Source organism: Lupinus angustifolius, chromosome LG20 (genome assembly GCF_001865875.1).
Source record: "Lupinus angustifolius cultivar Tanjil chromosome LG20, LupAngTanjil_v1.0, whole genome shotgun sequence".
Taxonomy (NCBI): domain Eukaryota; kingdom Viridiplantae; phylum Streptophyta; class Magnoliopsida; order Fabales; family Fabaceae; genus Lupinus; species Lupinus angustifolius.
In genome coordinates this window covers 4,177,081-4,204,464 of record NC_032028.1, presented here as the reverse complement: position 1 = coordinate 4,204,464, position 27,384 = coordinate 4,177,081, and the positions used below count along the sequence as shown (strand labels likewise).

The following is a 27,384-nucleotide window of genomic DNA, read 5'->3' as shown; positions in this document are numbered from 1 at the left end:
TGCAAAATTTTAATTTTAAATCACATCTAAAACATGCAATACACGTACGTCTAGAGTGTTGTATAAAGAAACAAAGGTCATTGCACTTTGCATTTCTCCATGAGAAAATAAAATCTAAACACTTAAAATAAACATATCAACCGGTGGAAAAACAGATATCACAATGCATGTCCATTATCATTCCCCCATTTGTTATGTTTTCAATTACATTGAAATTTTAGTTTAGTTTTTTAAAATGAAATGCTTATATATTAAGATAATCTGGCAATTACAGCATGTCGGGGCTTCATGTGTTATGTTTATATGATTAAAGATGATTTTTAGATTGATTTGAAATTTGGTCAAAAAAATAGTCTCTTTTGACCAAATTTCAACATACAAAAAGTTTCATGCATGAATTTGGTCTTGACTTTATAAAAATGCACACAAGATTTGAAACAAAAAGCATTCGAAAAAAACAACACTGACCAACTCCAACCTGGACTTTAAGTTTCACCTTGATCCCCCACTGCTCAACCAACAAGAGATACACTCTATCTCACATCACAACTTTCACCCATCTTCCTTTTCCTGTTGCAAGTTTTTCTTTCCATCGCAATTGAACATATGGAAAATACAGAGAGGCATAGCACATGATGGTGATGACGCGGAAGATGATAAGGGGATGGAGATGTTTTACTCGATGTTGTGGAGCGCCTACGACCCAAGGTGAAGGGAATTGCATAGTTTGGAGAAAATTGAGAGAAGGAAAAAATGAAGGCCAAAGCAGAGGCTTCCTTTGAATGGCAAGACTTTACTAGCGAGATTGATTTCATAAAAACCACTTCTCATTTTTTTCCAAACCAATTACATGGGACACAGTGAAGGACAAAAATGGTACAAGGAAGGACAGATGATGACTCATGTGATCAGCAATGCTTATTACAGTCCAAGGAGAGCCAGCAAGATCTCATTATGTATATAGAATGCATAAACCATGACAAATTGAATCAACTAAATAACTGTTCATCCCTCTTTCCACAGCATTGAGACCTCTTACTGTGCAGTGTACCGTTTTTTGTCATATTCAGTTGGAACTTGGAAGCATAACTAAAGGGGCCTTAAAAAAATTCATGCTAAATTTGATGTCTGGTGTCGGCTCCTTGAACTATCATGAACTTGGAGTGGTCGCCCAAACATGGCCATTTTCTGGGTCAAGTTCTGAAGGGCTTCATGTCTATTTGCTAGTTCCATGAGAACCTTGATTCTCTTAAAAGAAACATTACTTGGCTTCTGACCCTTCTCAACCATCTCCAAGAAACACTTTTCTGATTCTGCTAACTTTCCTGTATCACAAAGCAAGTCAAACAGTACATCAGAGACCAAGGTATAAGACCCAAAACCCTTCTCCAGCATGTCACCCCATAACTGCATTGCCATATCCACCTTTTCATGCCTCTTAAACAACCTTATTAAGAACATACAAGATTGCGTATTTGGAAGACATCCTGCAACTATCATCCTCTGATATAGGTTCCAAGAGCTCTGTAAATCATTAGACCAGAAAAATACCCTGAAGAATAAATTGTAAGTAGTTGCATTTGGACTCAAACCTTTACTCGTCATCTCATCCATCAAATAATAAGCGTCACCTAGCCTCTTCGCAATGCAGAAGTTTCTGATGACAGCATTGTACGCTGGAACATCAGGGTAACACCCAAACTCCTTCATTTCCTTCAAAATATCTCTAGCCTTATCCGGTTGACCAATCAACCCCAACCCACCAATAATACTAGTATAAGTAATCACATCGGGTGACAAATCTCTTTCACGCATTTCATCAAGCACCTTATAAGCCTTCTCAATTTCCCTACCCTTGCAATACACATCCACCAAACTATTGTATGTAACAACATCAGGCTCCACCCCCATTTCCCTCATCTCATTGAAGAACCCTTCCGCGTCCTCAGGAGTCTTCCACCCGGAGAGAAGAATATTAAAAGTTTGCAAATTCGGTCGAAAATTATGTTTCAAACTATGATAAACATTTCTTGCATCACTCATACTCTTCTCTTGACACAAAGTCCTCAACAACGCATTGAAACAAGTGGTATCAAATTCAGGAACCATCTTCTTGAATTTCCTAAACGATTCAACAGTTTGTCTAACAGAACAAACCTTCGCGGTTCTACCTAAGAAAACCATAACCGTGCGTTGGGTTATGATAGATTGGTCTTTCTTCCGCGCTTCGACTATAACATCCCAAGCATGACTAAACATGCGGCTTCTACCTAAAATGTAAAGCATGGTATCAAAGGAAAAAGCAGTGTGATAAAACCCTTTTCTTCTACCAGTATAATGGTAAAAATCTAGGGTTTGTAAAGGGTTACCGTGGCTGAATCGGACCCTTTTAAGGACTTGGTCGATTAATTCATTGGAGAGAAAAACACGGCTGGATTTCAGGGATTCTTTCATGTGTTCCAATGAGGTGGAACTGCTGATGATGTTGAAAACTGTTTGAACGTCCTCGTTTTGTGGATCAGGGTGTGTGTTTGTAGTGGAGTTGAAGAAGCGAGAGAGTGAAGGAAGTGTAGAAGAGACGCATCGGAATTGAGATTGGAGTGAGAAACGCCTTAGCAACATTGAAAATATTTGTATGGTTATGACCGAGAGTTGCAGTCTCAAAGTCAGACTTTCGCTCAGCAAGTGGCGCTAGTTTTATGGAACTGGAGGGTTTTACCTTTAGACGGTTTCCCCTTGCTTAAACCTTCAACAAAAGCCGCTAGTGTGAGTACTTCTATAGTTCTACCTACGCCTTCACCTTCAACAAAATGCTATGGAATTAATCTTTTGTAATGGCCCCTTTCAAGAATTATCATTATCATAAATCAACTTTTGAAATCTAGCATAGCCTCAGAGTACTAGCCAACACTTCCCTGGTCAAAACGCTATAGTTTGATGGATTTAGTTTTATTTTATAAATTCTCCTATTCTAATATTTTAAGAAAATATATATACACTAACACTGTATCTATTTTAATTATTATCTACTATTTAAAAAAATCAAATTAATATAGGATGATATATTATGTGTCTGTAAATATCATGAATGTTGCACTCTTTTAAAATTAGTTTGGGTTTGGAAGCTTACAAGGGAACGTATTTTTTAGGCCAATATATAGAGAGGCCCCTCCAACTAATTTGCTTTGTAAAGTTGTGGTGGATGGTATGAGAATTGTTTAATGATTAAAGAACTTTTGGGTTTGAAATCTAAAAAACTTACAATTTTTATATAAGAAAGTTTTGAAAAAAACAACTTTGAAGTCCAATATTGGAATGATAAGCAACATGGAAAAATCTCATATTATAATTAGAGACATTTTCTCCTCATTATAACTTGCCCTAAGTTGAATGTTTTTTCATTCAACTTTTTCTTTCTCCTTCAAATTTTTCGCCGGCGCATTTCCGACAAACTTCTCCTCATTTCTTTCTGTAGCACTAAGAATTGGCATAGGCAGTCAAATTGTTGGAAGTTTGAGAACTAACACTGGTAATCAGTATTGTGGGAAAAGAATTGACTTAAGTAGTCAAATTGTGGCATTTAGAGAACTGACACTAGTAACAATATTGTGGGAAAAGAATTGGCACGGGTAGCCATATTGTGGGTATTTCGAGAATTAACATTGGTAGCCATACTGTGGTGGTTGTATTCAAAATTTGTTCTTACAATGCATTAAGAATTCGATAATAGATATCTAAGCTATTTTATCCTCGGGATGGCGTAGTTGATAGTTTGTTTGCACATTCTAGACAGTGACACGAAATGTCTTAAAGAGAATGATCTGGTCTTGACTCAGTCAGTAAATATTATTTCGTGCCATTTAGAAATGTTGCAATCTACGCTATCAACAATTTTAAGACGTTTCTACTGCAATGACTTTCATAGATAGTATTACTGGACCGAACATATGAACAAACCATTTTGGTTTGATCGGACAAATTCCTAACAGTGGCAACATAAGATGAAATTTTTCTTCACTATGAGAAAAGTTGTCCACATTCTGAAAACTGATATCATAGTGTTGTCGACAAAGCTGGAAAAAAAATGATAAACTAGCTATTGATATAACTATCTGGAATGAAAATGATTACATTTGTATGAATTTTATTATGAATGGGTTGTCATATGATATATATGATTACTATAATCTGTACAAGTCTACCAAATTAATTTGGTATGCACTTGAGAAAAAAGAGAAATATGATAGTGAGGAAGTTGAGACTAAAAAGTACAATGTTAGTCATTACATCAAGCATCATATGACTGATAATATATAAGTAGAGTTTTAGTCTTATGAGATACGTAGAATTGCTCATTAAATCATTTCTGATGGTATACTCCAAAAGAGTTAAACTCACACAGCCTATGAAGTGTATTCGTTGAGTATGTTGTAAATAGTAAGACGTACGCGTTTTATGAACTTAACACAAAAATGACCATTGATTATAATAATGATGATTTCAATAAAAAGAAATTCCTTTTTAAATAAAGGAATAGTGGGGACACATCACCTATAATTAGAGATAATAATAAAAATGAAAGACTTGAAATAAAACCTAGAAGTATGAGAACAACAACTGCTAGATAGTATAGACCTAATCACATGGTCTATACATTGGAGGAGAATCCATCGACTCTCCAAGAAGTTTTGACATATTTGTATGTTGATTTGTGGCAAGAAGTCATAAATGATGAGATAAATTATCTAGTGTCTAACAAGAAACATACTATTTTTAGCTCAACCAACATGGAAGTTGAGATGATAGCACTAACAATAGCTAATAAGGAAACAAGTTGGTTGAAAAGCTTACTTGTAGATATTCCTATATGGGAAAACCCGATCTCACTTGTGTCGATCCATTGCGATAGTATCGCGACTATTGCAAAAATTGAGAACTGCTTTATAACGATAAGAAACAAAAAATTCGTCGTAAACACAACACCATTAGAAAGTTACTTTCTATAGGAGCTGTTAGAGTGGATCATGTACGCACTGAGAATAACTTGGCAGATCCTTTGACGAAAGGACTAATTAGAGAGAAAGTCCATAATACTTATAAGAGTATGAGATTATTGCACTTAGAACGAGGATCACCCATGATGGTAACCCGACCTAACTGACTGAAGATCTCAATAAATAGATTCAATGAGTAATAACAAGTCGTTAAATGATATGAGAATAAACATGCTATAAAATTATGAGAAACATGATTCGTGCAACATATGTAAGGATGAGTTAAACACTTAATGATATCTATACTCTAATTGGAGTGGAGTACCTAGGCTATATGAGTACTCTTGATAGACTCACCTATGTGAATGTGGAAGTGGAGCCGCTTCCTATGAAATTTTGGGGCACATATTTTTAGAGCGTTCACTATACTGGGATAGACATGTCTGACCTTTAACGCACAGACTTTATAGAATACACATTAAAAAAGGTTGTGTGTGATTTGATGCTGGAGATAGAGTTTAAGACTACGTGTCACTCTAATAAAATCTGAATTTTATTCACTATGCAAAGGTTCAAGTCGCATGACACATTTGTTTATGCACAATCTTATTGAGACCACAAAAATTCTCGAAAATCATTTTTTAATTTCAAGTGGGGGATTGTTGGAACTTGGTTTGTTGGAAGCCATTAGTGAGAACTTTTGGGTGTGAAATAAAAAAAACTCTCAAGTCCCACATTGTAGAGATGAGGAACATGGAGAAAATATCACATTATAAATAAAGGCATGTTCCTCTCATTATAACTTGCCTCAAGTTGAATGCATTTTCATTCAACTTTTCTTTCTCCTTCATATTTTTCGTCGATACATTTCCAGCAAAATTCCTCTCCCTTTCTTTCTGTGACACTAAGAATTGGCATACACAATCAAATTGTGGGAAGTTCGAGAACTGATACTAGTAGCCGCTTAGATAGTCAAATTATAGGCATTTAGAGAACTGACATTGATAGTCAGTATCGTGGGAAAAGAATTTGCATGAGTAGCCATATTGTGGGTATTTTGAGAATTGACACGAGTAGCTATATTGTGGGTATTTCAGGAAAATGCATTCATAATCATATATTGTGGTGGTTGTATTCGAGATCGGTTCTTATAATGCATTAAAAATTCGATAACAAAGGTCGTGTTTGATAGTTTGCTTAAACATTTTGGGCAGTGCCACAAAATGTGTTAAAGAGAGCGACCTAGTCGTGACTCAGCCAATAAGTATTGTTTCATGTCATTTAGAATTGTTGCAAGGTATAGTATCAACAATGATTTTTCATTTGTATTTGGGAATGCCTTTATTCTTTGGAAATATGGCATCGTCTCAAGTTCCCTTTAAACAATACTTATTTGTTAATGATTATGTAGCTTCGTTGCAGGAATTTGCAGCAGGTACCAATAATACTCTTTAATGTGTTGTGGTGGATTTGGCAATTCATGAAATCATTAGTTATGAGGGATGAGCAGTTGAGTATTGAATTTGAATACAGAATATTAAGAATGCCACTCTTTTCCTTTTGGATAACCTTGGGGAGTTGAGGCGTGATTCAATTCCAATAAGATATATGTCTTCGATTGCTCCTTCACGTTACTTTATAAAGGTTAATGTTCATTAGAGTTCTCTGCTCAAGCTAACAAAGTGGATTTGGTGGGCTATTAGAAACGAGCATGAGAACTGACTAATGGGTTTCTCTCAGTATGTTGGTAAGAGATTTGTGTTGTAGGGAGAACTTCTCCCTATAAGATTTGATTTTGAAATTGGCTTCGGGAGGTGGCTTCCGCATGCAATGAGGTCAGTGCCTTGTTTTCACGAGTATTCAAACTTATGGTTATGTGATATTCAAACTCTTTTCTCTAGTAATTGATAGGCCAAGGGACAACATGTCCTTAGAGAAGCCAGTGGGATGACAAATTTTCTTGCCAAGCGCAATTAAGCTTATGGTTTTGTGCTTGTTTTTTAGGTTATTTCTTTTCTAGTGGTGTGTTGTTGTCTTTTAATTTCAAATGTAACAAAAAAGATGAAATTGTCACAATATTTTTATGTTTGGTACTTTAAAGTTAATCTGTTTCGTTTAATTGTTATTGAAAGGTTGTTTTTTATGAAATAAATTATAAAAAAGAGTATGAGATTATTTATTTATGTTGAGATTATTTTGATTAATTTTTACATATTTTTAAAATATAATTTTAATATTTATTATATATATATATATATATATATATAAATTACTATACTTTTTTTAAATTTTATGACAAAAATTTAAAAGGAAGGAGAATTTAAATTCCACTATATGTATTTTAAAAATCCTAACAAAATTTTTTAATATAGAGTTTGGTGAAAAATATATTTTTATTACATGACAAATGCTAAAAAAACTAAAATAAAAAATAATATAAAAAATAATCTTAAAAACAATAATACACATATTTTTAACATGAAGTATGGTGAAGAGTAAATGGGAATAAAGATAACTCCAAATTTAAGGAAAAATGGACAATTCAATTAAGGGTGTAAAATTTCAGTTCAGTTTTGTTTTTTGTGCATTTTAGTGACCGAACCGAACAAAAATACATGGTTCGGTTTCACTCAATTAACCGCAAATTTCATTATAAGAATCGAACCTAATCAAACCGCTCTTGAATGATTCAGTTCGGTTCCACGGTTTTTCCAATTATTTTTATATAAAAAATCTTGCATCAATTGAAAGTTCAAAATGTATTATAAGATGTATTGTTTATCCACAAAAGGATAAACATTACTACTATTATTATCAAAAATTATGAATCATATATAAATGTGTAAAAAAATTGAAACTCAAATGTTTTTAGTAGCATATATAACAATTATGTAACTGACGGAGAAAAGAGCGAATTATCACATATATTACTATAGGCCACAATTAGTAACATATATAACAATATAATTTATGATTAGTAACATATATATCAATTAGTAAAATATATAATAGTTACATTTATAGTCTAACATTTCACAATTAGTAACACATATAACAATACATGTATAATAATATATGATATATATTAGTTTCAAACTCAATATCATAAAAGTTGGAAAATATGTTCCAAATCATTAAGACACTAGAAAACAATTTAGTAACTAATAACATATAAAATACTAACTTAATATCAATTTAGTAACATATATATAATACTACAATTCACACGAAAATTGATAATTTAAGCTAGAAAATTGGTTGAAGAATTTAAACACTAATAAAACAACATTCCCTAGTATCTATTTCTTTAATATACGTTTCATTTTCGTTCCAATGATTCCTAAATTTCTAAAACCATAAACCAAACCGTACATAAACGGTCCCTTAAAAAATAACCGAACCGAACCACTAAACCAAACCAAACCAAACCATATTTTACAGTTTGGTTCTGTTCCATCAGTTTTGCAGTTTAAACAAGAACCACTTACACGCCTAAATTCAATAGAAAAATTAAGTACCTTAAAATAAACAATAAGGATGGATCTACTTACTCCAAGAGTTTTAAACTTACTCCTTATCTTAAACATGAATTCTAGAAAAATCTAATGGTTTGAATTAGTGAGTAGATTTACACCATTAGATATCCCTAAAATTGATAGTTAGGATGAGGAGTAAGTTTAAAATACTTACTCTTAGATTAATTAAATCCCCACTCATAAACAATTGATAGCATTTCCTTTGGTATCTTTAAAAGTTTGTAATTTTATTGCTTAATTTTTTAAAATAAAGTTAAAGTTGGAGTATAAGTATGTTCAATAACCATATTACAATCTCAACTTATTTTGTGTACAATATGGTAAAAATGAAAGGTCATACCATGTTTATTCAAAATTGGTTTATTTAAATGTAAGTTCATATTTTACTCTTAACTTTATTATTATCTTTATCCTCATTCACTTGTTCACTAAATTCTATATTAAAAAGGCTTGTTATGTTGATAATAATTTTTTTATTGTCTTTCATTTTCGTTTTTAGCCTTTGTGGTTTAGTAAGAAAATGTAAAAAATACTATGATGATAAAAAAATTATATTTAAAACTTGCCTTTGTATTAAAAAATATATATTTAAAAAACAACCAAAATAATCACAACCTAAAAAATAATTAATACCATCTTGTGCAATTTATTCTCCAAAAAAGTAAAATTTTAACCAAATTTAAACAAAATAAATTAGCTTATATTTAGTTTTGGCTAAGGTACCCAACATAACTTTTTTTATAATATCAGAAATTATAAAATAAAACTAAAACCATAATTTATACTAAACATACTTTAATTGTTTGTTTGTTTCTAACAAATAAGTTGAGTTTATTATGTAAGTAGAACATATTTGCGTTATAACTTTTTTTTTTAATAAGTAAAAACTACAAAATTTATTTATACCCAACAATCACATAATGTACCTTTACTTAACACTATCATATTATCTCCAATGAAAAATATTTTGTTTATGAACATTAATAATATAAACATACACAAAATAAAGAGATTTAAGAGAGCAAAAACAAAGAGAATAAAGTGAAATAAGTAATTGACTTGAGGGATAAAACTTGTTATCTAAATATTTTTCTAAGCATAAGAATCTCATCTATGAGGAGTTCAACTCCTCTCCCTGGAGAAACTAGTACTAGAATATGAGGTTGAAATTTTTTTAAAGAATTTTTATTTAATTTTAATAGAAAATAATATGTAATCGTAGTCATTAAAAAAAAAAATTGCTACGTGTCATCATCGTATTCTGCACTGGCCTCTCTAGTACTGGTCCATCTATGAGATTAAAATTAAAATATCAAGAAACTAATGTAACAAACTAACAAACAATCCTTTAATTATTGAAAACTTTCGGAAGGTTAGTTTAGTCCATTCAAAATTGTAAGGTAACGGCGCTATTCTCTCGCACCGAGTCTTACTTTCCCTCAGAAACCCTAATTCACTTTTCCTATAAATTAATAGCTCGTGCTTTGTTTCTCAACGCAGCTTTTGTGAGAGGCACATCTCCATCTTCAACTTCCAGGGTTCTCTGTTGTATTTTTTCAATTTGTTTTCTTTTCTTATTTGTTTTTAATTTCTTATTTGTTTTCAATTTCAAGTTCTTTATTTAATTATTTGTATCTTGCAATGAAAAAGAGATCACAGTGATGACCACATAATATTCAAGCTCAACAGACTGGAATGTAGGGTTCTCTCTCTTATGAGATTACTTTGCGTGTCGACAATCCCGCTGAACTGAGTGATCTCTTTCTTGAAAATTATCTTATCTCTTCATTAAGTTTTTAATTGATTTAATAGTTTTTGTTTGGGGAAAAGAGTTTTCACGATGAGGATAAAAAGCTCCCTCTTCTGAAATCTTTGAGGAAATCCGCTGGCAGAATCGAACCTTAAAACTTATTGCCACCACTGAGTGTTATAACTCTTTCCCCATATTCGTTTTTATTATTTTGTGCCTTTTAATTTATTAACCGTATTGTGTTTGTTGCAATGTGATTTCTTAAAGTTATAACTCGCTGTCCTAATTCGATCTGGGTGAGGTCAGTGATGATTTAATACTTTGCCTACATTGGATGATTATCTGCATTTAGATATGATATTTACAAATTAACTGAGGCCTCCAAACTTTGATATTTTAGTGTGATCGTATACATTTGTCATCGTTTTTAAAATTACGTATATATATTTATTCGTTCTCTACCAGTTTTGCTAAAATTCCTTATAAATTGGTTCTCCACCAGTGTTTTCATGGTTTATATCTGATTGGTCTTAAATTACTTGATAACATGGGTATGAAAATTATAGAAGAGAGATCCAACTCAATGATTTCCAAGAGCTCTTAGAGGTGCGAAATTCTAGATATTATGGTTATACATAAATTTTCTTCCCTACTTGTTATTAAATCTGGTAACAGAGTTGTTTCCTCAGGAACAAATGTAAGATGAACAGTTTTAGTTCTTTGGCAGTCAGTACTGAATATTGTTAATAACGATTGAGATTTGTTTTGGTATGAATTGAGTTTTCTCCAGTAATAATTTGCACCCCAAATAATAATGAAATTCAAGGATAACATGACAGTCTCTCAAATTCTAAGCCAATGTTAAAATTCACAGCTGACAATTATGAACGACATCACCTTTGTCCTAATTTACTTGGGGTAGAATTGTTTCTCTAATCTATGCACACCGCATGGTAAATGTAATTAACCGACTGAGGAATGGTTGTCTGAGAAAGCGATTTTATGTGGGTCAAAGTGTTGCTAAAAAGGAAAGGTACTCCTTATATCTCTAGAAATGTTTAATAGGTCATCTTCATCTCTACATCAACCGCAGGCTCGTGACCTCACTATATTATGTTAAACGCATGAAATTAGACGAGAAAACATACACATAATCCCACTTTCTCACGGACATTCATTTCCAAACCTACCCCCATACAACTTTTGGAGGACCATTATTGTACTCATGGTTTTGTAGTCACCAATAACTCGTGCTTGTATAATAAGTTCTTGAGGCATGTTTATCTTGAACCCAACATACTGTAACTATCTCCTAGTTATTGGTAAGCTTTCCGAGGAGGAAGATACTATCTTCCTCCGGAGTTGACACTTGGCGACCGAAATCACCTTCCTAAACTCTACATCTTGTAGAGAGGAATTGATGAGATAATTGACTTTGTAAGACATATTCAACAAACTTTATTGAGAAGATTAGATTTCCTGGATGTCATGCGCCTCTGAAATTTCTCTGACGATGGGTTATACACATCTCTTTTAATCTTCCTAAGGTTAATTGCGATACCCAAATAATTCTTAAGGTTGCTAACAACTCGCTGAGAGCAGATATTCATGAGTTTAGTTTTCCTTCCATTTGTCACAGTCTTTGAACAGCTTGGCAAAAGTCATCAAGAGTTCGTTCCATTAGTCGCATTCTTTGAACGGCTTGGCAAAAGTCATTTTGAGTTCATGAAACCATCCAGACTTGTGAATTAGAAGCTTTACAACAGAGCAACACATATATGCAAAATGACAATTGCGTTAAGGTTGGACAACTTTTCCATACATCTTACGAACAGATAAGGTGACATCAAATCTCCTTATCGTACTTCTATTTGGCTGAAATCCTTCCAACTGGGAACCACTCGAGAGTAATTGCAGTTGAGAACCACTCGTGAGCTAATGATATTATTTTTAGTGCCTCTATATGGAAGAAAATCACTTTGCAAAGGACCAATAATCTAAGAAAAGTCACAAACTATTCACCAAAACCTTAGTGATCACCTTGTACACTATATTCTACAAACTACTTGGCCTTAACTCCTTAATGAAGGAGGTTATTTAATTTGTGGAATTAAAACAATAAAAATCTCCATAATGCAAAAATCAGAGAAAACATACTTGAAAACATCGTACACCATCTTCCAAATATCATTTTCCACTGTTGTCTAATATTTTTTTTAATGAAAAAATGTTAGAAACTATCAAGACCCAACACTTTGTAAGATTGTATGCCCATGACAACTCTATCTTCTGGAAATATTGAGTTTGTGATGCAGTTATAAAACTAGAGGAGTGAGTCTCCTCGTGTGTAAAAGTAAAGAAAAAGTAATGCATTAACATTTATATTCTTTTTATTTGTAATAATATTATACTTTTACTCTTAAAATATAGAGGAAAAATTGTCCTCCTTAACCCGTATAGAAAGAGTATTGGTTGAGTCATACCACTATAAAACAAGTAAATCAATATTGGAAATGATTACATTCAGCTCCAATGGAAGGTAAAAAAATTTAAAAGTCAATCAAATAAATACAGAGTTTGTAGCTGTCGATACTCTTGAATCAATCCTTTAGGAAAAGCTGGTTAATTAGCATTAGAAAAAACTTGTAAGGGTGTGAGTGGGAAATGCTATAGAAATAAAGATAAAGGTTACTTTATGATACTTTTACCCATAAAAAATAAAAGGAAAAAAACAAGTATTTCCATCTTAAAAATATCCACAGATTCCATCTTATTTGATTTCATAGTCCAAATGCTGACAACTTTGTTAGCAAATGGAATGTTTGACAAAGGAAAATTAATAAACATATAAGCGTGTGAGAAGTCAAAAGGTCAGCATTAACAAAGCAAGGTCAAAATAAAAAAACACTGAAACCTTAGAAAACTTATGTAATGTCTTATGTAATTTACATTATATTCTGGGCATGCAAGTTGCAACTGATTTTGGCAGCCCTACTTTCTTTAGTTTTGACTAATACTCAAACCTTAAAGTGCATATCCTCCTAAATCCAACGCACCTTCAAGGCCTCAACTGATATCTCTATATAAATGACATTCTCTACCACATGCTTAATGGAATAAGCTATTCTCTCTTACTACAAAGCAAACACAGATAAAGCAAGACAATCAAGTTTAGCACATAGTTATTATGGACACAGACTACACAAAGAGTGTTCACATGATGAGGGGTTTATCAGATTGTGGTTCATCAGCAGCATATGCAAAGGAAGAAGAGGTTGTAATGAAGAAAGGTCCATGGACACAGGAAGAGGATTCTGTTCTAATCAACTACGTCAACGTCCACGGTGAAGGTCACTGGAACTCCATCGCTGGCATTGCAGGCAAACATTCATGCATATAGATTAATCTATTTAACACCATATACCATGAACCATAGCTTATATATGTTTAAATATTGTAGCTAACATTTAGTTTCGACTTCAGGTCTAAAGCGAACTGGCAAAAGCTGCAGATTAAGATGGTTAAACTACTTACGTCCAAATGTTCGACGTGGGAACATCACCCTCCATGAACAGCTTCTGATTCTCGACCTTCATTCACGCTGGGGCAATCGGTACGTACACTATCTATAACCAAAAGGCAATCATGATGCAATCGTACGTATAATGGAATAATTAATGGTGTGTTATTTATTTATTGAAGGTGGTCTAAAATAGCAGAACAAGTACCTGGGAGAACGGACAATGAAATAAAAAACTATTGGAGGACAAGAGTAGTAAAGCATGCAAAGCAACTCAAATGTGATGTAAACAGCAAGAAGTTCAGGGACACCATTCGTTTTGTATGGATGCCACGCCTCATGGAGCAGATTCAAGCCTCTAATTTTGGCAGACAAGACCAAATAACTACTCTTTGTAGCAACACTAAAGCCCACACTGAACCTTGTGTAACCATGCCCAGCATGTTGTCAGTGCCTACTTCTTCAGATAGCGTGCCTTCAAATTTGATGGGTGGTGGTGGTAGCTGGTCATTATCAGATAGTTTTGAAAAGGGATCCACATCCACCCCATGCATATTGCAGCAGAGGGAGTACTCAGAAGTTGAACCTGGCAATGATTTTGGTGGTGTAGACATGTGGACTGATGAAAATATATGTTTCTTGCAACAGCTGTTTGCTGATGACTAACGATACTGTTGAGGACTAATTGAGAGTGTAATATTTATACACACATTCAATAAATCATCCACCATTCAGTTGAGTCAAAAGTAAAGAATTAAAATGATTAAGAATGAATGGTAAATAATACAAACAGTGTATACATCTTTTACTGTAACAAGTTTAAGTGACATAGCTAATATAAAAGACAGACTTAGACACATGGATGGATATGTGAATACACGTATACTACCAAACAAAACTGATATAAAGACGTATCTATATAAATTTTACTCTAATTCTAATTGTATTATTAAGTGACTTATGATTGATTGTTTGTAATTGCAATACTCATATATGGTATGTTGTTGGAAAAGAAATAAGAGACTTCTCCAATCTTTGTCTGCTACTTTTTGTTCTGGGAAAGTCAACCAAGCTTTGGGTTAACTTTTAATTTATTGGTTTTACCTTATGTAAGTTTTCCTTTTAAATTAAATTTTATTATGAGAAAAAAATGTAATTATTATATTTAACTTTTCAAAAAATAAATAAGAATAGATGATTAATAATATAATAAATGTATATAAATCTTGACAATAAAAAAATATAAATATTATACTAATTTATTAAGTAACCAATAATTAATAGTTTGTAGTTATATTTCTCTCATTCCATATAATATAGAATAAGACTCATCTCCAATAATAAAGAAACTCCTATAATATATTATTTTGAATCAAATAAGAAAGTAGTTCCTTGTTAGTATGATCCTTTTTGTCTAGCACAAAGAGTTAGGCTTGCTTCTAGGGAAACATACAAAACCTAATCAGTAAATTGAAACTAGCAAGATACACTACTACCCATTAGCAAGGTGTCTGTATGAGTTGACTTTTATAGTATACTAAGCAATCATGTAGAAACAGAAGAGAGTAAAAAAAACGTGGCGGAAGTTTGGCATTAATAAATTGAAAGATGAAGACTAGGACTGGGTCACTGGATCAGTATTGTAATTTAATATTATACTACCCCGGTCCCTATTATTTGTTTATTTAGAGAAAATATTTGTTTCTATTTATTCAGAAGTTAAAGAAAAAGTATTGATCAGTTTTTTTAGCTATGTTCTTAATATTAATAACTATTTTTATAATAAAATATAATTAGTGTAGTCATATTAATGACAATTAATGAAGAAATAAATGATAAATATGTAAAATAAAAAGAAATCATATAGAAATTATATATATTAGTTAGTTAGGATTGAAGGAAAAAGATAAAGAAGGCAGGGAGTTATATATATGATTTAAATTCGATGGGTTTCTCGTTGGAAGCACTAAGTGCCGCAACCTTTGAAACCAGAAGCTTTTCATTCTTGGTAAATTATTTGAGTCTCAAGACTTGTTCACACGTAAAATTGTGCAGTCAACTCTAAATTAACCAAGCTTTTCTCATCCTTTTCTTTTCCTTTGGATGTAGCATGCTGATATGGCCACATGTGATAATAGGTCATGGGTGACCTCATATCCTGATTTAACTTAGGATCCATTTTAAAACTATGCTACAAGAGTGATCCAATCACTAATGACTAATGAGTATCTCTTAGTTCCTCCAAACTCCAATTCAATTCCAAGCCTAACGAATTAAGCATATATTAATAATCTTAATTTAGTATTGTTTTTTGCTTTCATACACAAAAAGTAAAATTTTAAAATAAGTTTTTGTTTATATACATGACAGAAATATTTAAAAGTTTTTCACATTGTTACTTGTTAGTATATTCTATAGTGGATACGTGAAAACATAATTTTGAGCGTGAAGGTGAAACAGTCTTAGCCATAACATTATTAGTTATTACCAAAAAAATTAATCACTAGGTATACTGGTGGAAGCCAAACGAACTTCTGGTAAAGGATTCCTGATAAAAAAATTGACCACTAATTCTTTACTACACTAAAGTTAGTGATTTAGTGTTCTATCTTTTATTCCGGATCTGCCAATATTATTTATTTTATTTTTTAATAATAACTTTGCATATCAAATTTGACAATTTTTTAAAGAGAGAAGCAATAAAAATAACAGTTTTTGGTCTCCCTTCTTTTCTCAAAGATAAAATTGTCAAACGTTGACATAAGACGTTGTTGTAAAAATAACATTCTTTTTGTTATCAAGTTCTGATGAATTTCTATTTGCACTCTCAAAATTGGATTTTATACCGAGTAAACGCCTAGCCAAGCATTCGTATCACATAATTATTTGTTACGGCACTTATGCTCCTTATTCAACCACGCATTTGAATTTAATCTCATTCATTCATTCTCAAATAAAACTACCTGAAATTTCACCTTCTTCCTGTAATGTTAATTTGCTATTGATATTTGAATGGGTCATCAATGTTAATATCACTTTCTCTGTGGATCATTTTTGTTATGGTTCCGTATACTTGGATTGAAAATAGTTAGCGGGTTTGGAAAATCAGAGTTGGCATGTCTTGTATTTGGACTTAGAATCAATCATTTTCATTTATTAGTGGGAGATATATAATTACATGAGCAAAAAGCGTCAACAATCATGTCTTTTGCGATGACTCCTTCTAACGTCTAAGAATGTTTGAATATTTTGGTATTGCATGTATAAGGTCATACACCCGCAAATGTTCCACTTTAGCAGCCTGATTGTTGAATTAATTAGTGAAATAGTTGGACTTAATTTTCCGTCTATGCACTCCATCATACGTCATTAGTCATTGATCATTAGTTCATTAGAGAAGACAAAGATAAAAGGAAAATTCGAATTGACTATCAACTCAATTCTTTGTTTATAATATAATTGTAAGCGAATTTAAATGATATGGGGTTCTAAGGAATGAATTTGAGTTTTTTTATAATTGTTGGATAGGGTTTATTAATGTGCTGTGAAAATTTAGCTCGTACTAATGTACTTCCTCAATTTTTTAATAAATTTTTTACTTTAAAAAAATACATATGACAAGCTAGCTGAGTATCTTCTTTATTACTATTTTTTAAATCATCTTATGGAGTACAATGATTTTTCTCTCTCTATTTTTAAGTTAGCATTTTGTGGAATACTGGGTATATATGAAAACTATATTCAATATAATTTACCCAACTCTGAGTAGAGTTTATATTTTTATAATGTTTCTATCCCATAGATGAGAGACCAATATCTCAAAGTATGATCATACGTTTTTTTTATCGGCAAAGAAAATTTTATTAATAGAAGATAATTACAAAAAAAACGAAACAAAGAAAGATAATAATGGATTACACTATAATAATAAGACAAGAGATTGGATGGTCATACGTCTAATATCAGATTTTTGCAAATGAGGTTTTTTCATGCAGTAAATCCAACTCTTCAACTCAAGATCATTTTCTTAAAGGAATTCAAACCCTTTTCACTTTGATCAACGCATAATCACAACTGAATAATTACACTAAATGAGTCTTGTCGGCTTGACTTAGATCAGCGAGAGTTCAAGGCTTTTTTCCAATATAGAAGGTTGAGTTACAATTATTTTAAACTTAAAAGTTTAAAACTTAAGTATGAATTTGCTTTCGAAGTATAATTCAAACATGACACTCTTTTCTCAATTAAAGTGTAGGGCCCATTGTGTGTTTTTTGTTTGGGTTATATTTGCAGTAGAGTATATTATGGAGATTGCAGTTAAACATGTGCAATGGTCCAGGGCCTAAGTAGACTGGGAGAGGTGCCATGGGCATGACTGCTTTCAGATGAAGAGGCCAAGTGTTTTAGTGGGATGAACTTGTTTGATGGGGACACTTGCTTATTAGCCCATAACCCATTAGGATGTGCCCTTCAGCTTTTTCATTGGATGGAGGAATTTTATGTTGCAACGATGAATTCTCTCATTACCTCTTTTCTATGTGCAACTTTACTTACTCAGTCTCAACTTATTTATAAATGGTAGGACATCAACATTGTTTTTCCTCGTGCTCTAATCCACCACTTTACTACTAACATGGGCGGGTGAAAGATAATAAATATCGGAAAGTTGTTATCTGGCTAGTTACAATTTGGACAATTTGATTAGTTAGGAATGACCTTATCTTTAACTCAGTTAAGTCATCTCTTCATGGAATCAACAAAGGTAAAATCTTGACTTTGCATTAATGGGCAATGGAGGAAAAACTCAATTCTCTATTCCAACTGGATTAGTAACCCCAGAGCTTGATTAAATATTACATTGTTAATGTTTTTATTTTTTTTCCAGCTTTTTCTTCTTTCTCTCTTCTAACTTTTATTTTTTTCTAATAATTTTTTTCTTTTACCGATAGAAAAAAGAAGAGCTTTTTCAATGTTAACACATAATTCAATTATTCATGTCTTAATCTTCACACATTTTCAGGGATTTACATCTCTCATATGTGTTGGAATACTCTATAACATGATTTAAATTTTGAACCGGAATTTTTAATTTTTAAAAAACATATGTTATTATCTTCTATGATTATCCACTTGGCACAATTAAAGTGTATGAAAAAAGGAATTTGAGCCAATTACGATCAACAAGTTTTAGTCTTAGGTGGGTTCCACTATATATATTAAATAATGTTAAGATATCATATATTATAAATTATTGATATATAAATATTTCTTTCTTTTACCTAGTTCTTAGTCTTCCTCTTCCTATGATCATCTTAGGTAATCATGACTAATGCCAAATTTCTTCCAATTTATGTGAGATGGGACAATTATAATCACATGAGAAAAGTCTATGATTATTGATTAACATTATTCGTTTTGACATTGTTATGATTGAAAGAAGACTAATGCCTCATTGCCATAAACACCAAGCATGTGCAATGCTACACTAGCTTAATAACTATCAAAGTACAGAACAAAAGCATCAAATTTTATCTTCAAGATCACGATATGAAATGAATAATGCTATAGCTAGGATAAGGTGGAGACATGACATAAAATAGTTTCATGGCCAAATGCAACAACACTCAGCTAAGTTCCAGGGTTTGGTCTCTTCATTGTGACCATTCAACAAACTCCAGAAGCAATCAAAATTATCCAAGCTGGTGGATTCCTTACCTTGTTTCTTCACATTAATAATGGGTGTAAAGTGATTTCTCTCTTTCTCTTTCAAGTTCCGGTCTTGTGTCAGAAATTCATGATGAGAGCATCTTATTAAGGCTTCTAGTAATAGCAAAATTGATGCCATTATAGATGTAGGAGAGAAGAGGTATATGTTTTCAACCTATGCTATTCACCCTTATATATGTTTATAATATTAAAATTTCAGGGTTAAAGTTTCATTTTCTTGTTAGAGAAATTGTAGGTTGCTTGTGAAATTAAACAATCATAAATTTACAGTTAGTTAACCTTTTCACTATTTTCATGCTAAAGGGGAAAAATCCTAGCAACATACTCTTTTCAAGACCCTCTTAAACATCATCTTTTATTATTAAATACATTTTAAATAAAAATCGTTAAATCATTTAAGTTCACTTATTTACGGAATCCCCATAATCTCCGATAATAGCATGTCCCGAAAGTAACTTAATGGTAAGAACCTCATGCAAAAGGTCACCCTAATGTAAACTTTTGATAAAGATAAAACTTATAATGATTTTTAGCTTTCAAAAGGAATATCTTCAATTGGTTGAGAAACATACAGAAGGTGACATTGTTTTTATGTCATTCACGGCCTCCATGCATGTTTTCTTTTTCCAAAGTAGGCCAACAGAACCATCTCTAGGCATGTACAAGAGTAATGTTACAATCTTAGCAATTATTAATTTGGTTAGGGATTGGTTGGTTAATGGATAATTCATTTACTAATTAAATCATATATCAATTAAATCGGGCATGATTTATTTCTATGTGTTTATAACAAATTTTCAAAAAGAGAAATATCAATATTTCATTTTCTATTTATCAAAAATAAAAAATCCAACACACACATATTTTAGCAAGTTTATACTTTAAATTGTAAAACCAAGTCACCGCAGAACTTAATATACAAAACATATTAAAAATTTGGTACTTTATTACAAATTAGTGAAACTTGTCCCATGTTAACTTTGCACTTTTTTTTCTTTGTCTGCATCGCATAATTCTTCTGTTTTTAAGCAAATAATGTCGTTTTACTGTGTTAATTTTAAAAAATGCAATGAATTGTCCGGTTCAGATAAACTCCTTCAGTTCACTGATTTTAACCGAAATTGATGGGTATCTTTTGCTTTTGTCATTGAAAACACATGTAAAATTATGTACTTATCTCTCCATTAATGAAGAGGATCATTATTCGTTGTATAATAGCAGTTAATGTTCCTTATTTACTGCTCAACCAGTGAGTATGATATTAATAACATTTTCTAAATAGGGTTGAACTGCCTATAAAGGAGAGTGCAAACCGTGTGAGCAAGTATATTGCTTGATCTTGTTGGACCAAGCTTCAACAACCATCTTGGCACATGGCTTGTCATTAATGCCATCGAGTAGGAATTTAATTTATCTTGCTCAGATGGACACTTCAGCATTTGTTCTGAAAATTAAGTTTAACAGCGTTTAAAACCATATTTTCTTATGAACAAATGTAAATGAAAATGATGATTTTATTTTTGGTATAACCATGAATATCCCATCATATGGCAAGTAACTAATCTATGTGTGATTGTTCCTCCAATCAAATGTCATCTCAAGAATCCTTGAACTATTAGTCTATTTTGATTTATATAAATTTCTTAATACTACTTCAAAGATCAAGGCAAAAATTACATGAGAAAACTACCATCCACCAACAATGCAATTCCGGAATTGAGTCTACCCAAACTAGCGTAGACAAAAAACTTCTTTTGGGTCAATTTCTAGCTATACCTACCATTTGCCATTGGCATTAACACAGAAATTAATAACCACATACTTTATTGGTTGATGGAACAACTCTGAGTGACTTAATTCTTTGTAAATACTAATTAAATAATATTCACAGTTTGTGTTGGCTCTTGATCCATATTGTGAAGTGTTAGCATCATCTGAATTTATCTGTTCAGCCAAAAAATCGTCAAATGGCAATGCCCTAAAAACATATTATAACTTTTAGTCATAAGTCATGACCTGTATGGTGAAAATAAATTATTTCAATTTTTACTCAAATTGTTTATTTGAATAAATAAGAGTATTATGATAACAAATTTATCTATTAGGTACAATATTAAAATATCTTATAAATACAAACTAGAACAAAAACAAAAATTCCACTCTTCTAAAATGTACCTAAATGAAGTAAGTCGATTAAGGGAAGCTTCAAAAGTTTGTTGAAGACTTCAGTGAGTGTTGGTTTTGATAGGTCAATAGTTATCTTTATCAATAAAGAGAACATATTTGGTTTCTGCTCTATGCATAAATTAAGTTGACCTTCCTTTTATTGTTATGTGTCAACATAGAAGTATAGAACAAAACATTGGTCTCTGGTTGGTTAGGGGGATTGACTGTAATCTTATGAGACTTGCCTATTGGGATAGATTATTTGTACTGTCCCAATTTTCTATCTCAATCCAATAAAGAAGTTTCACTTAATTAGGAACTTAGAGATATAATAATTTTGAGACACAAGATATGTTTGGCTTATTAACCCTTATCTATATGTTTTATAAAAGACATTAAATTTAGAAGGGTTGTATACACTTTTCTGAAAAATTAAATATCAAATCAAGGTATTAATTACTAAATTCATCATGTCAAAATTCCCTTGACTACAAAAGGTTGCCTAACTTTTACAACGGCACCACCTAAGTGGACTTGTTTTTTCTACCAATATACCTTCTAAAACTCTATCAAATCCTTTTCTTTCTTTTTTGTATTCAAACTCATACATACACTCCAACAAAACCAACAAAGAATTGAAAGGAATAAATAACTCCTGCCAGGGACAATAATAGTAATATATATGAGTGTCATCAGGGAGAATCATGTTCTTGATGGCTATCTTGTTTTTGTTGGTGTTGGACCTTGAAGAGGTCAAGACGAGAATCTCCCAGTCTGAGAGAATATGCTGCTTGCTTGTATTGGGCCCACGTGAAGGGCTTATATACACTTGGATTTTGGGCTGTCACCATCTTTGGCATTGGTGCTATCCACCAATTTAGTGGTGGTGCTGCAAAGTACATCATTGACATTCTCGGATTCATTTTGTTGGTCACTGCTCTGTGTCTCACACTTCTAAACCTTCCATTTGTCAAAACCTGAAAAACATAATTAGAGCATTTTATTACAATTGTTGCTACAAAAGCAATACAAATAATTTATACAAGGTATTTGTGCAATATGAACTACCTTTTTTGTACATAAAGGTTATGCAATAGTTAGTAAAAGTGGTAATCAAGATTTTAATATTTGATGACCATAATTGAGGCTGTATGTTATAACTTTGGTAGTTTTCATAACTATAATTGTGACCATATTAGTCACTTTTTGTTACTATGGTCTTGACAAACACAATAATTATTACTGACTATTACCGAAATTTAAAACTATATAAAGACATTATTTAAGTGGAGAGAATTATGATTTGATGATGCTAATGTGTTTTTAAAAAAATGGTGTTTATGAGTGTATTATAGAGATGATTATGAACTAACCTCAAGGACATCGCCAAACATGACAAAGAATTCATTAGAGTCGGGAGGAACAGGAATCCACAAACCATCGTGAGTAGAGATTTGAAGGCCATTTACATTGTTGGACCATAAGATTGTCAAAATTTGAGGGTCAGAATGTTCCCCAAAGCCAATCTTGTTGCTTTTATTATCCTTGTTCTTCGAGTCATCTTTGGATAGGTTCCAATTCTTGTTGCCCTTTTGGCTCACAGAAGGGTAGTGATTGATCCTGAATAGTGAGTCACCTTGTGCATCTCTGATCAAGTTGCTAAGTGAGAATTTGTTTGGGACCCACAAACCCTCTGCTACTAGTTCAAGAATCTCACACACTAGTTCTTTAGTTGCCCCTATATAATCATTCACCACGCAACTGCAATAGAATTTCAAAAGCAGAGTTATATTATATATGGAATGAAAATACTCAAGTTTCATTTCTCATAATACCAAAAAACAAACCGGCAAAGACACATGGTGGGTTATATCCTCATATCATATAAACCCAATTCACCCGTTTTTCAAACAATTAAGCCAAGGGTAAAGATTAAAAGAAGTATACATGCGTTAGAAACTAAATCTTTTAATACTTTCATAGATAATGTACTTACATTCCCTTTACATTTTCCCACTTTTTATTACTTTACCCTTAGAACCCTTAAAATATATTTCTTAATATATTCTCGAATTGATTGTTGCATTGATTTCTTTCTAACATTGTTTTTCCCAATGGTATATTTTCTTCAAGAAAAATGATAATCATCTCATTGGTCGATATAAACATATAAGTGAGATATAAAATGTGAGTACATGGATTTAAACTCCACCAGCTATATAATGTGCCCTCTATCCCTTAGGGTAAAAAACTTTCCCTTTAAAAATGAAAAAATAATACCCTAGGAAGAGTAGCTAGGTAGTACACTAATTGTAAATAATACCCTAGGAAAATATGATTCATGAACTATGGCCATATTTTGTACTCGGGCCCTTTTCAGCTCATGCTATATTGATAACATTTTCTTCCTATATGGCTATATATAGATAAGAAACTCTTTCTAATTGTTATCATTTCGAAATATAAAGACAAAAGTAAGGATAGTGCATGATTTTCTTGAAGAAAGTAAGGTTCAGTACTTTAACATAATGGCTGATGGTAAGCCCAAGATGTAACATGATTGTCGTACCTGGGCCTACATTAATAGAACGTAGGCCCCATTTTACCAAAAAGTATCCCATATATGTAATATTGCCAATTTGCCATGCAAATTAAGTAAAAGGCTTCATACTTTATGGAGTAAAAATATTCTCGTATTATTTTTTACACTCATTTATTTAACCAATAGTTATAAAGTAGATGCAATATCAGATTGTAGAAAACAGGGAATGAGAACATCATTTTTTCCATTGCTCTTCACATCCCTCACAAGACAAAACGAAAATTGATATTAGTGAACATATATGGACATTAAAATTGAAGAACACCTCGACAAAGTTGATGGAGATTTGACACCATTTATTTAATTAAAAATCTATGAGAAAAATATTGCAAATAAGTATGCATCGTATTTGGTCATGACAAACAAAGAAAAAGTTGTGTCAATAATTTAAATATGACGTGACGCTGATCTAATTCCATTTTATAAAAAATGATTAAAAACAATGCACCACAAAAATATTCCATGTAAATAGTTTTGCGAATTTGATGTCAGATGCATTTTGCACATTTTAAAATTTCATTAAGATTATAGATTATATTTGGATTATGATGAGATTTTAAAATGCGTACATATGTTAATTTTAAAAGTTGAAACCGGAGCCTTGCGAATCAATCAGGGTTGTTAAAATGCGTACATATTTTAGAATTCTAAAAGTTGAAGCCAGCGACTTGCAAATAAATTTTGGTTCTTTAGTATTAAACGCTTTAATTTCTTGTGTGGCAAGTGTTGCTGTATACTTTTCAACTCTAATATTCTAGTTTGGTCAAAGACAAATACATCTAAAACAAGAAAAAATATATAATATAATTTAATATTTCTATCATAAAATATAATAATATAACATTTTTACCTTTATGTATAAGTATAAAAGTGTCCATTTATTTCTTATCATAACTCCTAATATTCATATCCACGTATTAAATAGAAAAATCACAAAATAAGCAGGAATAATTATTAAATGCTATATACTACACGGAGTCAACTCAATAAAGTTGTATAGAGAAGATAATTCACGCGGTATTGTTTCAATCATATATTTATTATTAATCGGAATACATTTATCTAATTTTAAATTATTAATATATAATAATTAATGAGAACATGATTAGCACATGTAATAATATCTCAACAAAATGAGCTTATTCATATTTCATAATAATCCTTACATGTTGTTTGAGTAAAATAAAAGTTATTATTCATTCCTTCATTTAGTACCATCTCAATTATACGAGTGATTATAATATTAATTTTAAACTCATTTCTCATGCATAATGGTATGAGTCAACTACTTTTTCCAATTTCAAAACACAACTTTTTTGCTTGCTAAACTATTATGTTTTAATGGATTGTAAATTTGTTTAGCAGTTCGAATATAAAGGAAAGATGTCACTTTCTAGGATACCTAATACCATTGCAAGTTGGAAAACAACATGTAAGTGTTAAATCTTCCTCAGTTAAACTTTAGTTAAAAATCTATTATCAGTTTTTATACTGTAAGGATATTATCCACTGTTAATTTATATTATTTTTATTTGAGTTTTAATAATAATTAATATATAAATTGTAGATGATTTACTGATAATGTAAAAAAACATTTACATGTTGTACACATGTTAAATCCATTAAACTTTCCAATCCAAGTATGTTAAATGGAAATATAGATGTGCATAGAATTTAATTCCATTTAGATTAATCAATGTTCAATGTAACTTCCAAATATTGAGAAAATATCAAACAAAATTGAAGAGTCAGAAACAAGCTAGAATGTGGTTATGTATTGAAGTTTTGAGAGAAAAGAATGATAATGGAAGAGTAGTAGAATTAAATTGTTAGCTGGAAAATGAAGTACCTGAACTTGGTAGGGTCATTTGTGATGGTTTTGGACCTTTCAGAAATTGAAACTGGATTAGTATGAAGAAGAAGATACTCAAGGTTACCCATATCACCATTGGGGCCAATATTTCTAGAGCCATAGCCAAAAGGAGTGGCAGGACCAGCTTTACGCTTCTCTGAAGTTGGTTTAGCAAAAAACTGAGTTCCTTCTTCTCCTATTCTTGAAATTACTTCTCTTGGAACACCATGGTTCACCACCTTAAAGAAACCATATTCCTCACACGCTTTCACTACTTGTTCCCTCAACTCTGATCTTTCCATGGAAAGGTCAATCGTTGGAATTCCCACTGCCTTTGTTTTCTTGGTTCTAATCATTGGAGATGGCACAACCATTGCTATATGTATGTGTATTGTTTATGGAGTTTATATGAAAATGATATATGTTGTGACTAATAATATATGGAACTAAGGGAAATAGAATCTTGGTTGAAGAAAAAGTGGCATCATGTATCGTCTATATATAAGGGTGGGATGTGAGGAAATGAGAAAGAAAGAGGGAATGATAAAATTAGAAAATTTTATATTAAAATTAATGAAATTATAATGTGAATGACGAAGATGGGGCCATTGTGGTTAAATAACAATTTCACATGTTAATTAATTCGGAATGAAAATACTCTTCTTTTTGTTGGCGTGGATTATATAAAATAAATAAAAAACATTAATTTTTATGAATTGATAGAAGAAAGGAATCTGTGAATTGGTACAAGAACAATTATTTAAACAACTTAAAGTCAAAATTTACATGATTGTATAATTTATTAGTTATGCTGTCTGCTGCCTCAACCTAACTCTCATTTATATTAGATATATGAAATATATAATTAAAACAAAAATTATTAAACATATAACTAAGTTTATTATAGTTATAAGAGTTGGATGAAAATCATCTATCCCATTTTAATCTCACTAAATATCCTTATTCAATTAATATTTTTTATTTAATTGAACATAAAAACTATAATATCATAAATTAATATTTTTATATTATTTTATAAAGTTTTATTGGCTTATTACATGAAAAATAAGAAATTCTTGGAACACAGTACTCTTACCACAAGAGTTAGTGTCAACAGAAAGGATTCAACAAGTCACTAGCAGTGAATTAATTACTAGAAGATCTCAGGTTTCTACTTTTTTAGGAAGAGCTACTTTTATACTGTTAAGTTTATTTATTAATATAATAATAGAGTGAG

At 31.5% G+C, this 27,384-nt stretch overlaps 3 protein-coding genes across 3 annotated transcripts; 1 reads left to right on the top strand and 2 right to left on the bottom strand.

Moving 5' to 3' along the window:
• LOC109335011 (putative pentatricopeptide repeat-containing protein At1g02420) lies at positions 391-2,793 on the bottom strand. The gene has a single exon (XM_019571042.1). It carries the CDS (start codon positions 2,620-2,622, stop codon positions 1,111-1,113), a length of 1,512 nt encoding a protein of 503 aa, XP_019426587.1. The 5' UTR covers positions 2,623-2,793; the 3' UTR covers positions 391-1,110.
• LOC109335635 (transcription factor MYB108-like) lies at positions 13,248-14,473 on the top strand. The gene is made up of 3 exons (XM_019571791.1): positions 13,248-13,660; positions 13,764-13,893; positions 13,983-14,473. The coding sequence occupies exons 1-3, from the start codon at positions 13,468-13,470 to the stop codon at positions 14,464-14,466; spliced, it is 807 nt and encodes a 268-aa protein (XP_019427336.1). The 5' UTR covers positions 13,248-13,467; the 3' UTR covers positions 14,467-14,473.
• LOC109335111 (gibberellin 2-beta-dioxygenase 2-like) lies at positions 22,126-26,661 on the bottom strand. Its single transcript, XM_019571183.1, has 3 exons — positions 26,145-26,661; positions 23,067-23,454; positions 22,126-22,670 (listed from the first exon to the last, which is right to left on the bottom strand). Exons 1-3 carry the CDS (start codon positions 26,519-26,521, stop codon positions 22,386-22,388), a joined length of 1,050 nt encoding a protein of 349 aa, XP_019426728.1. The 5' UTR covers positions 26,522-26,661; the 3' UTR covers positions 22,126-22,385.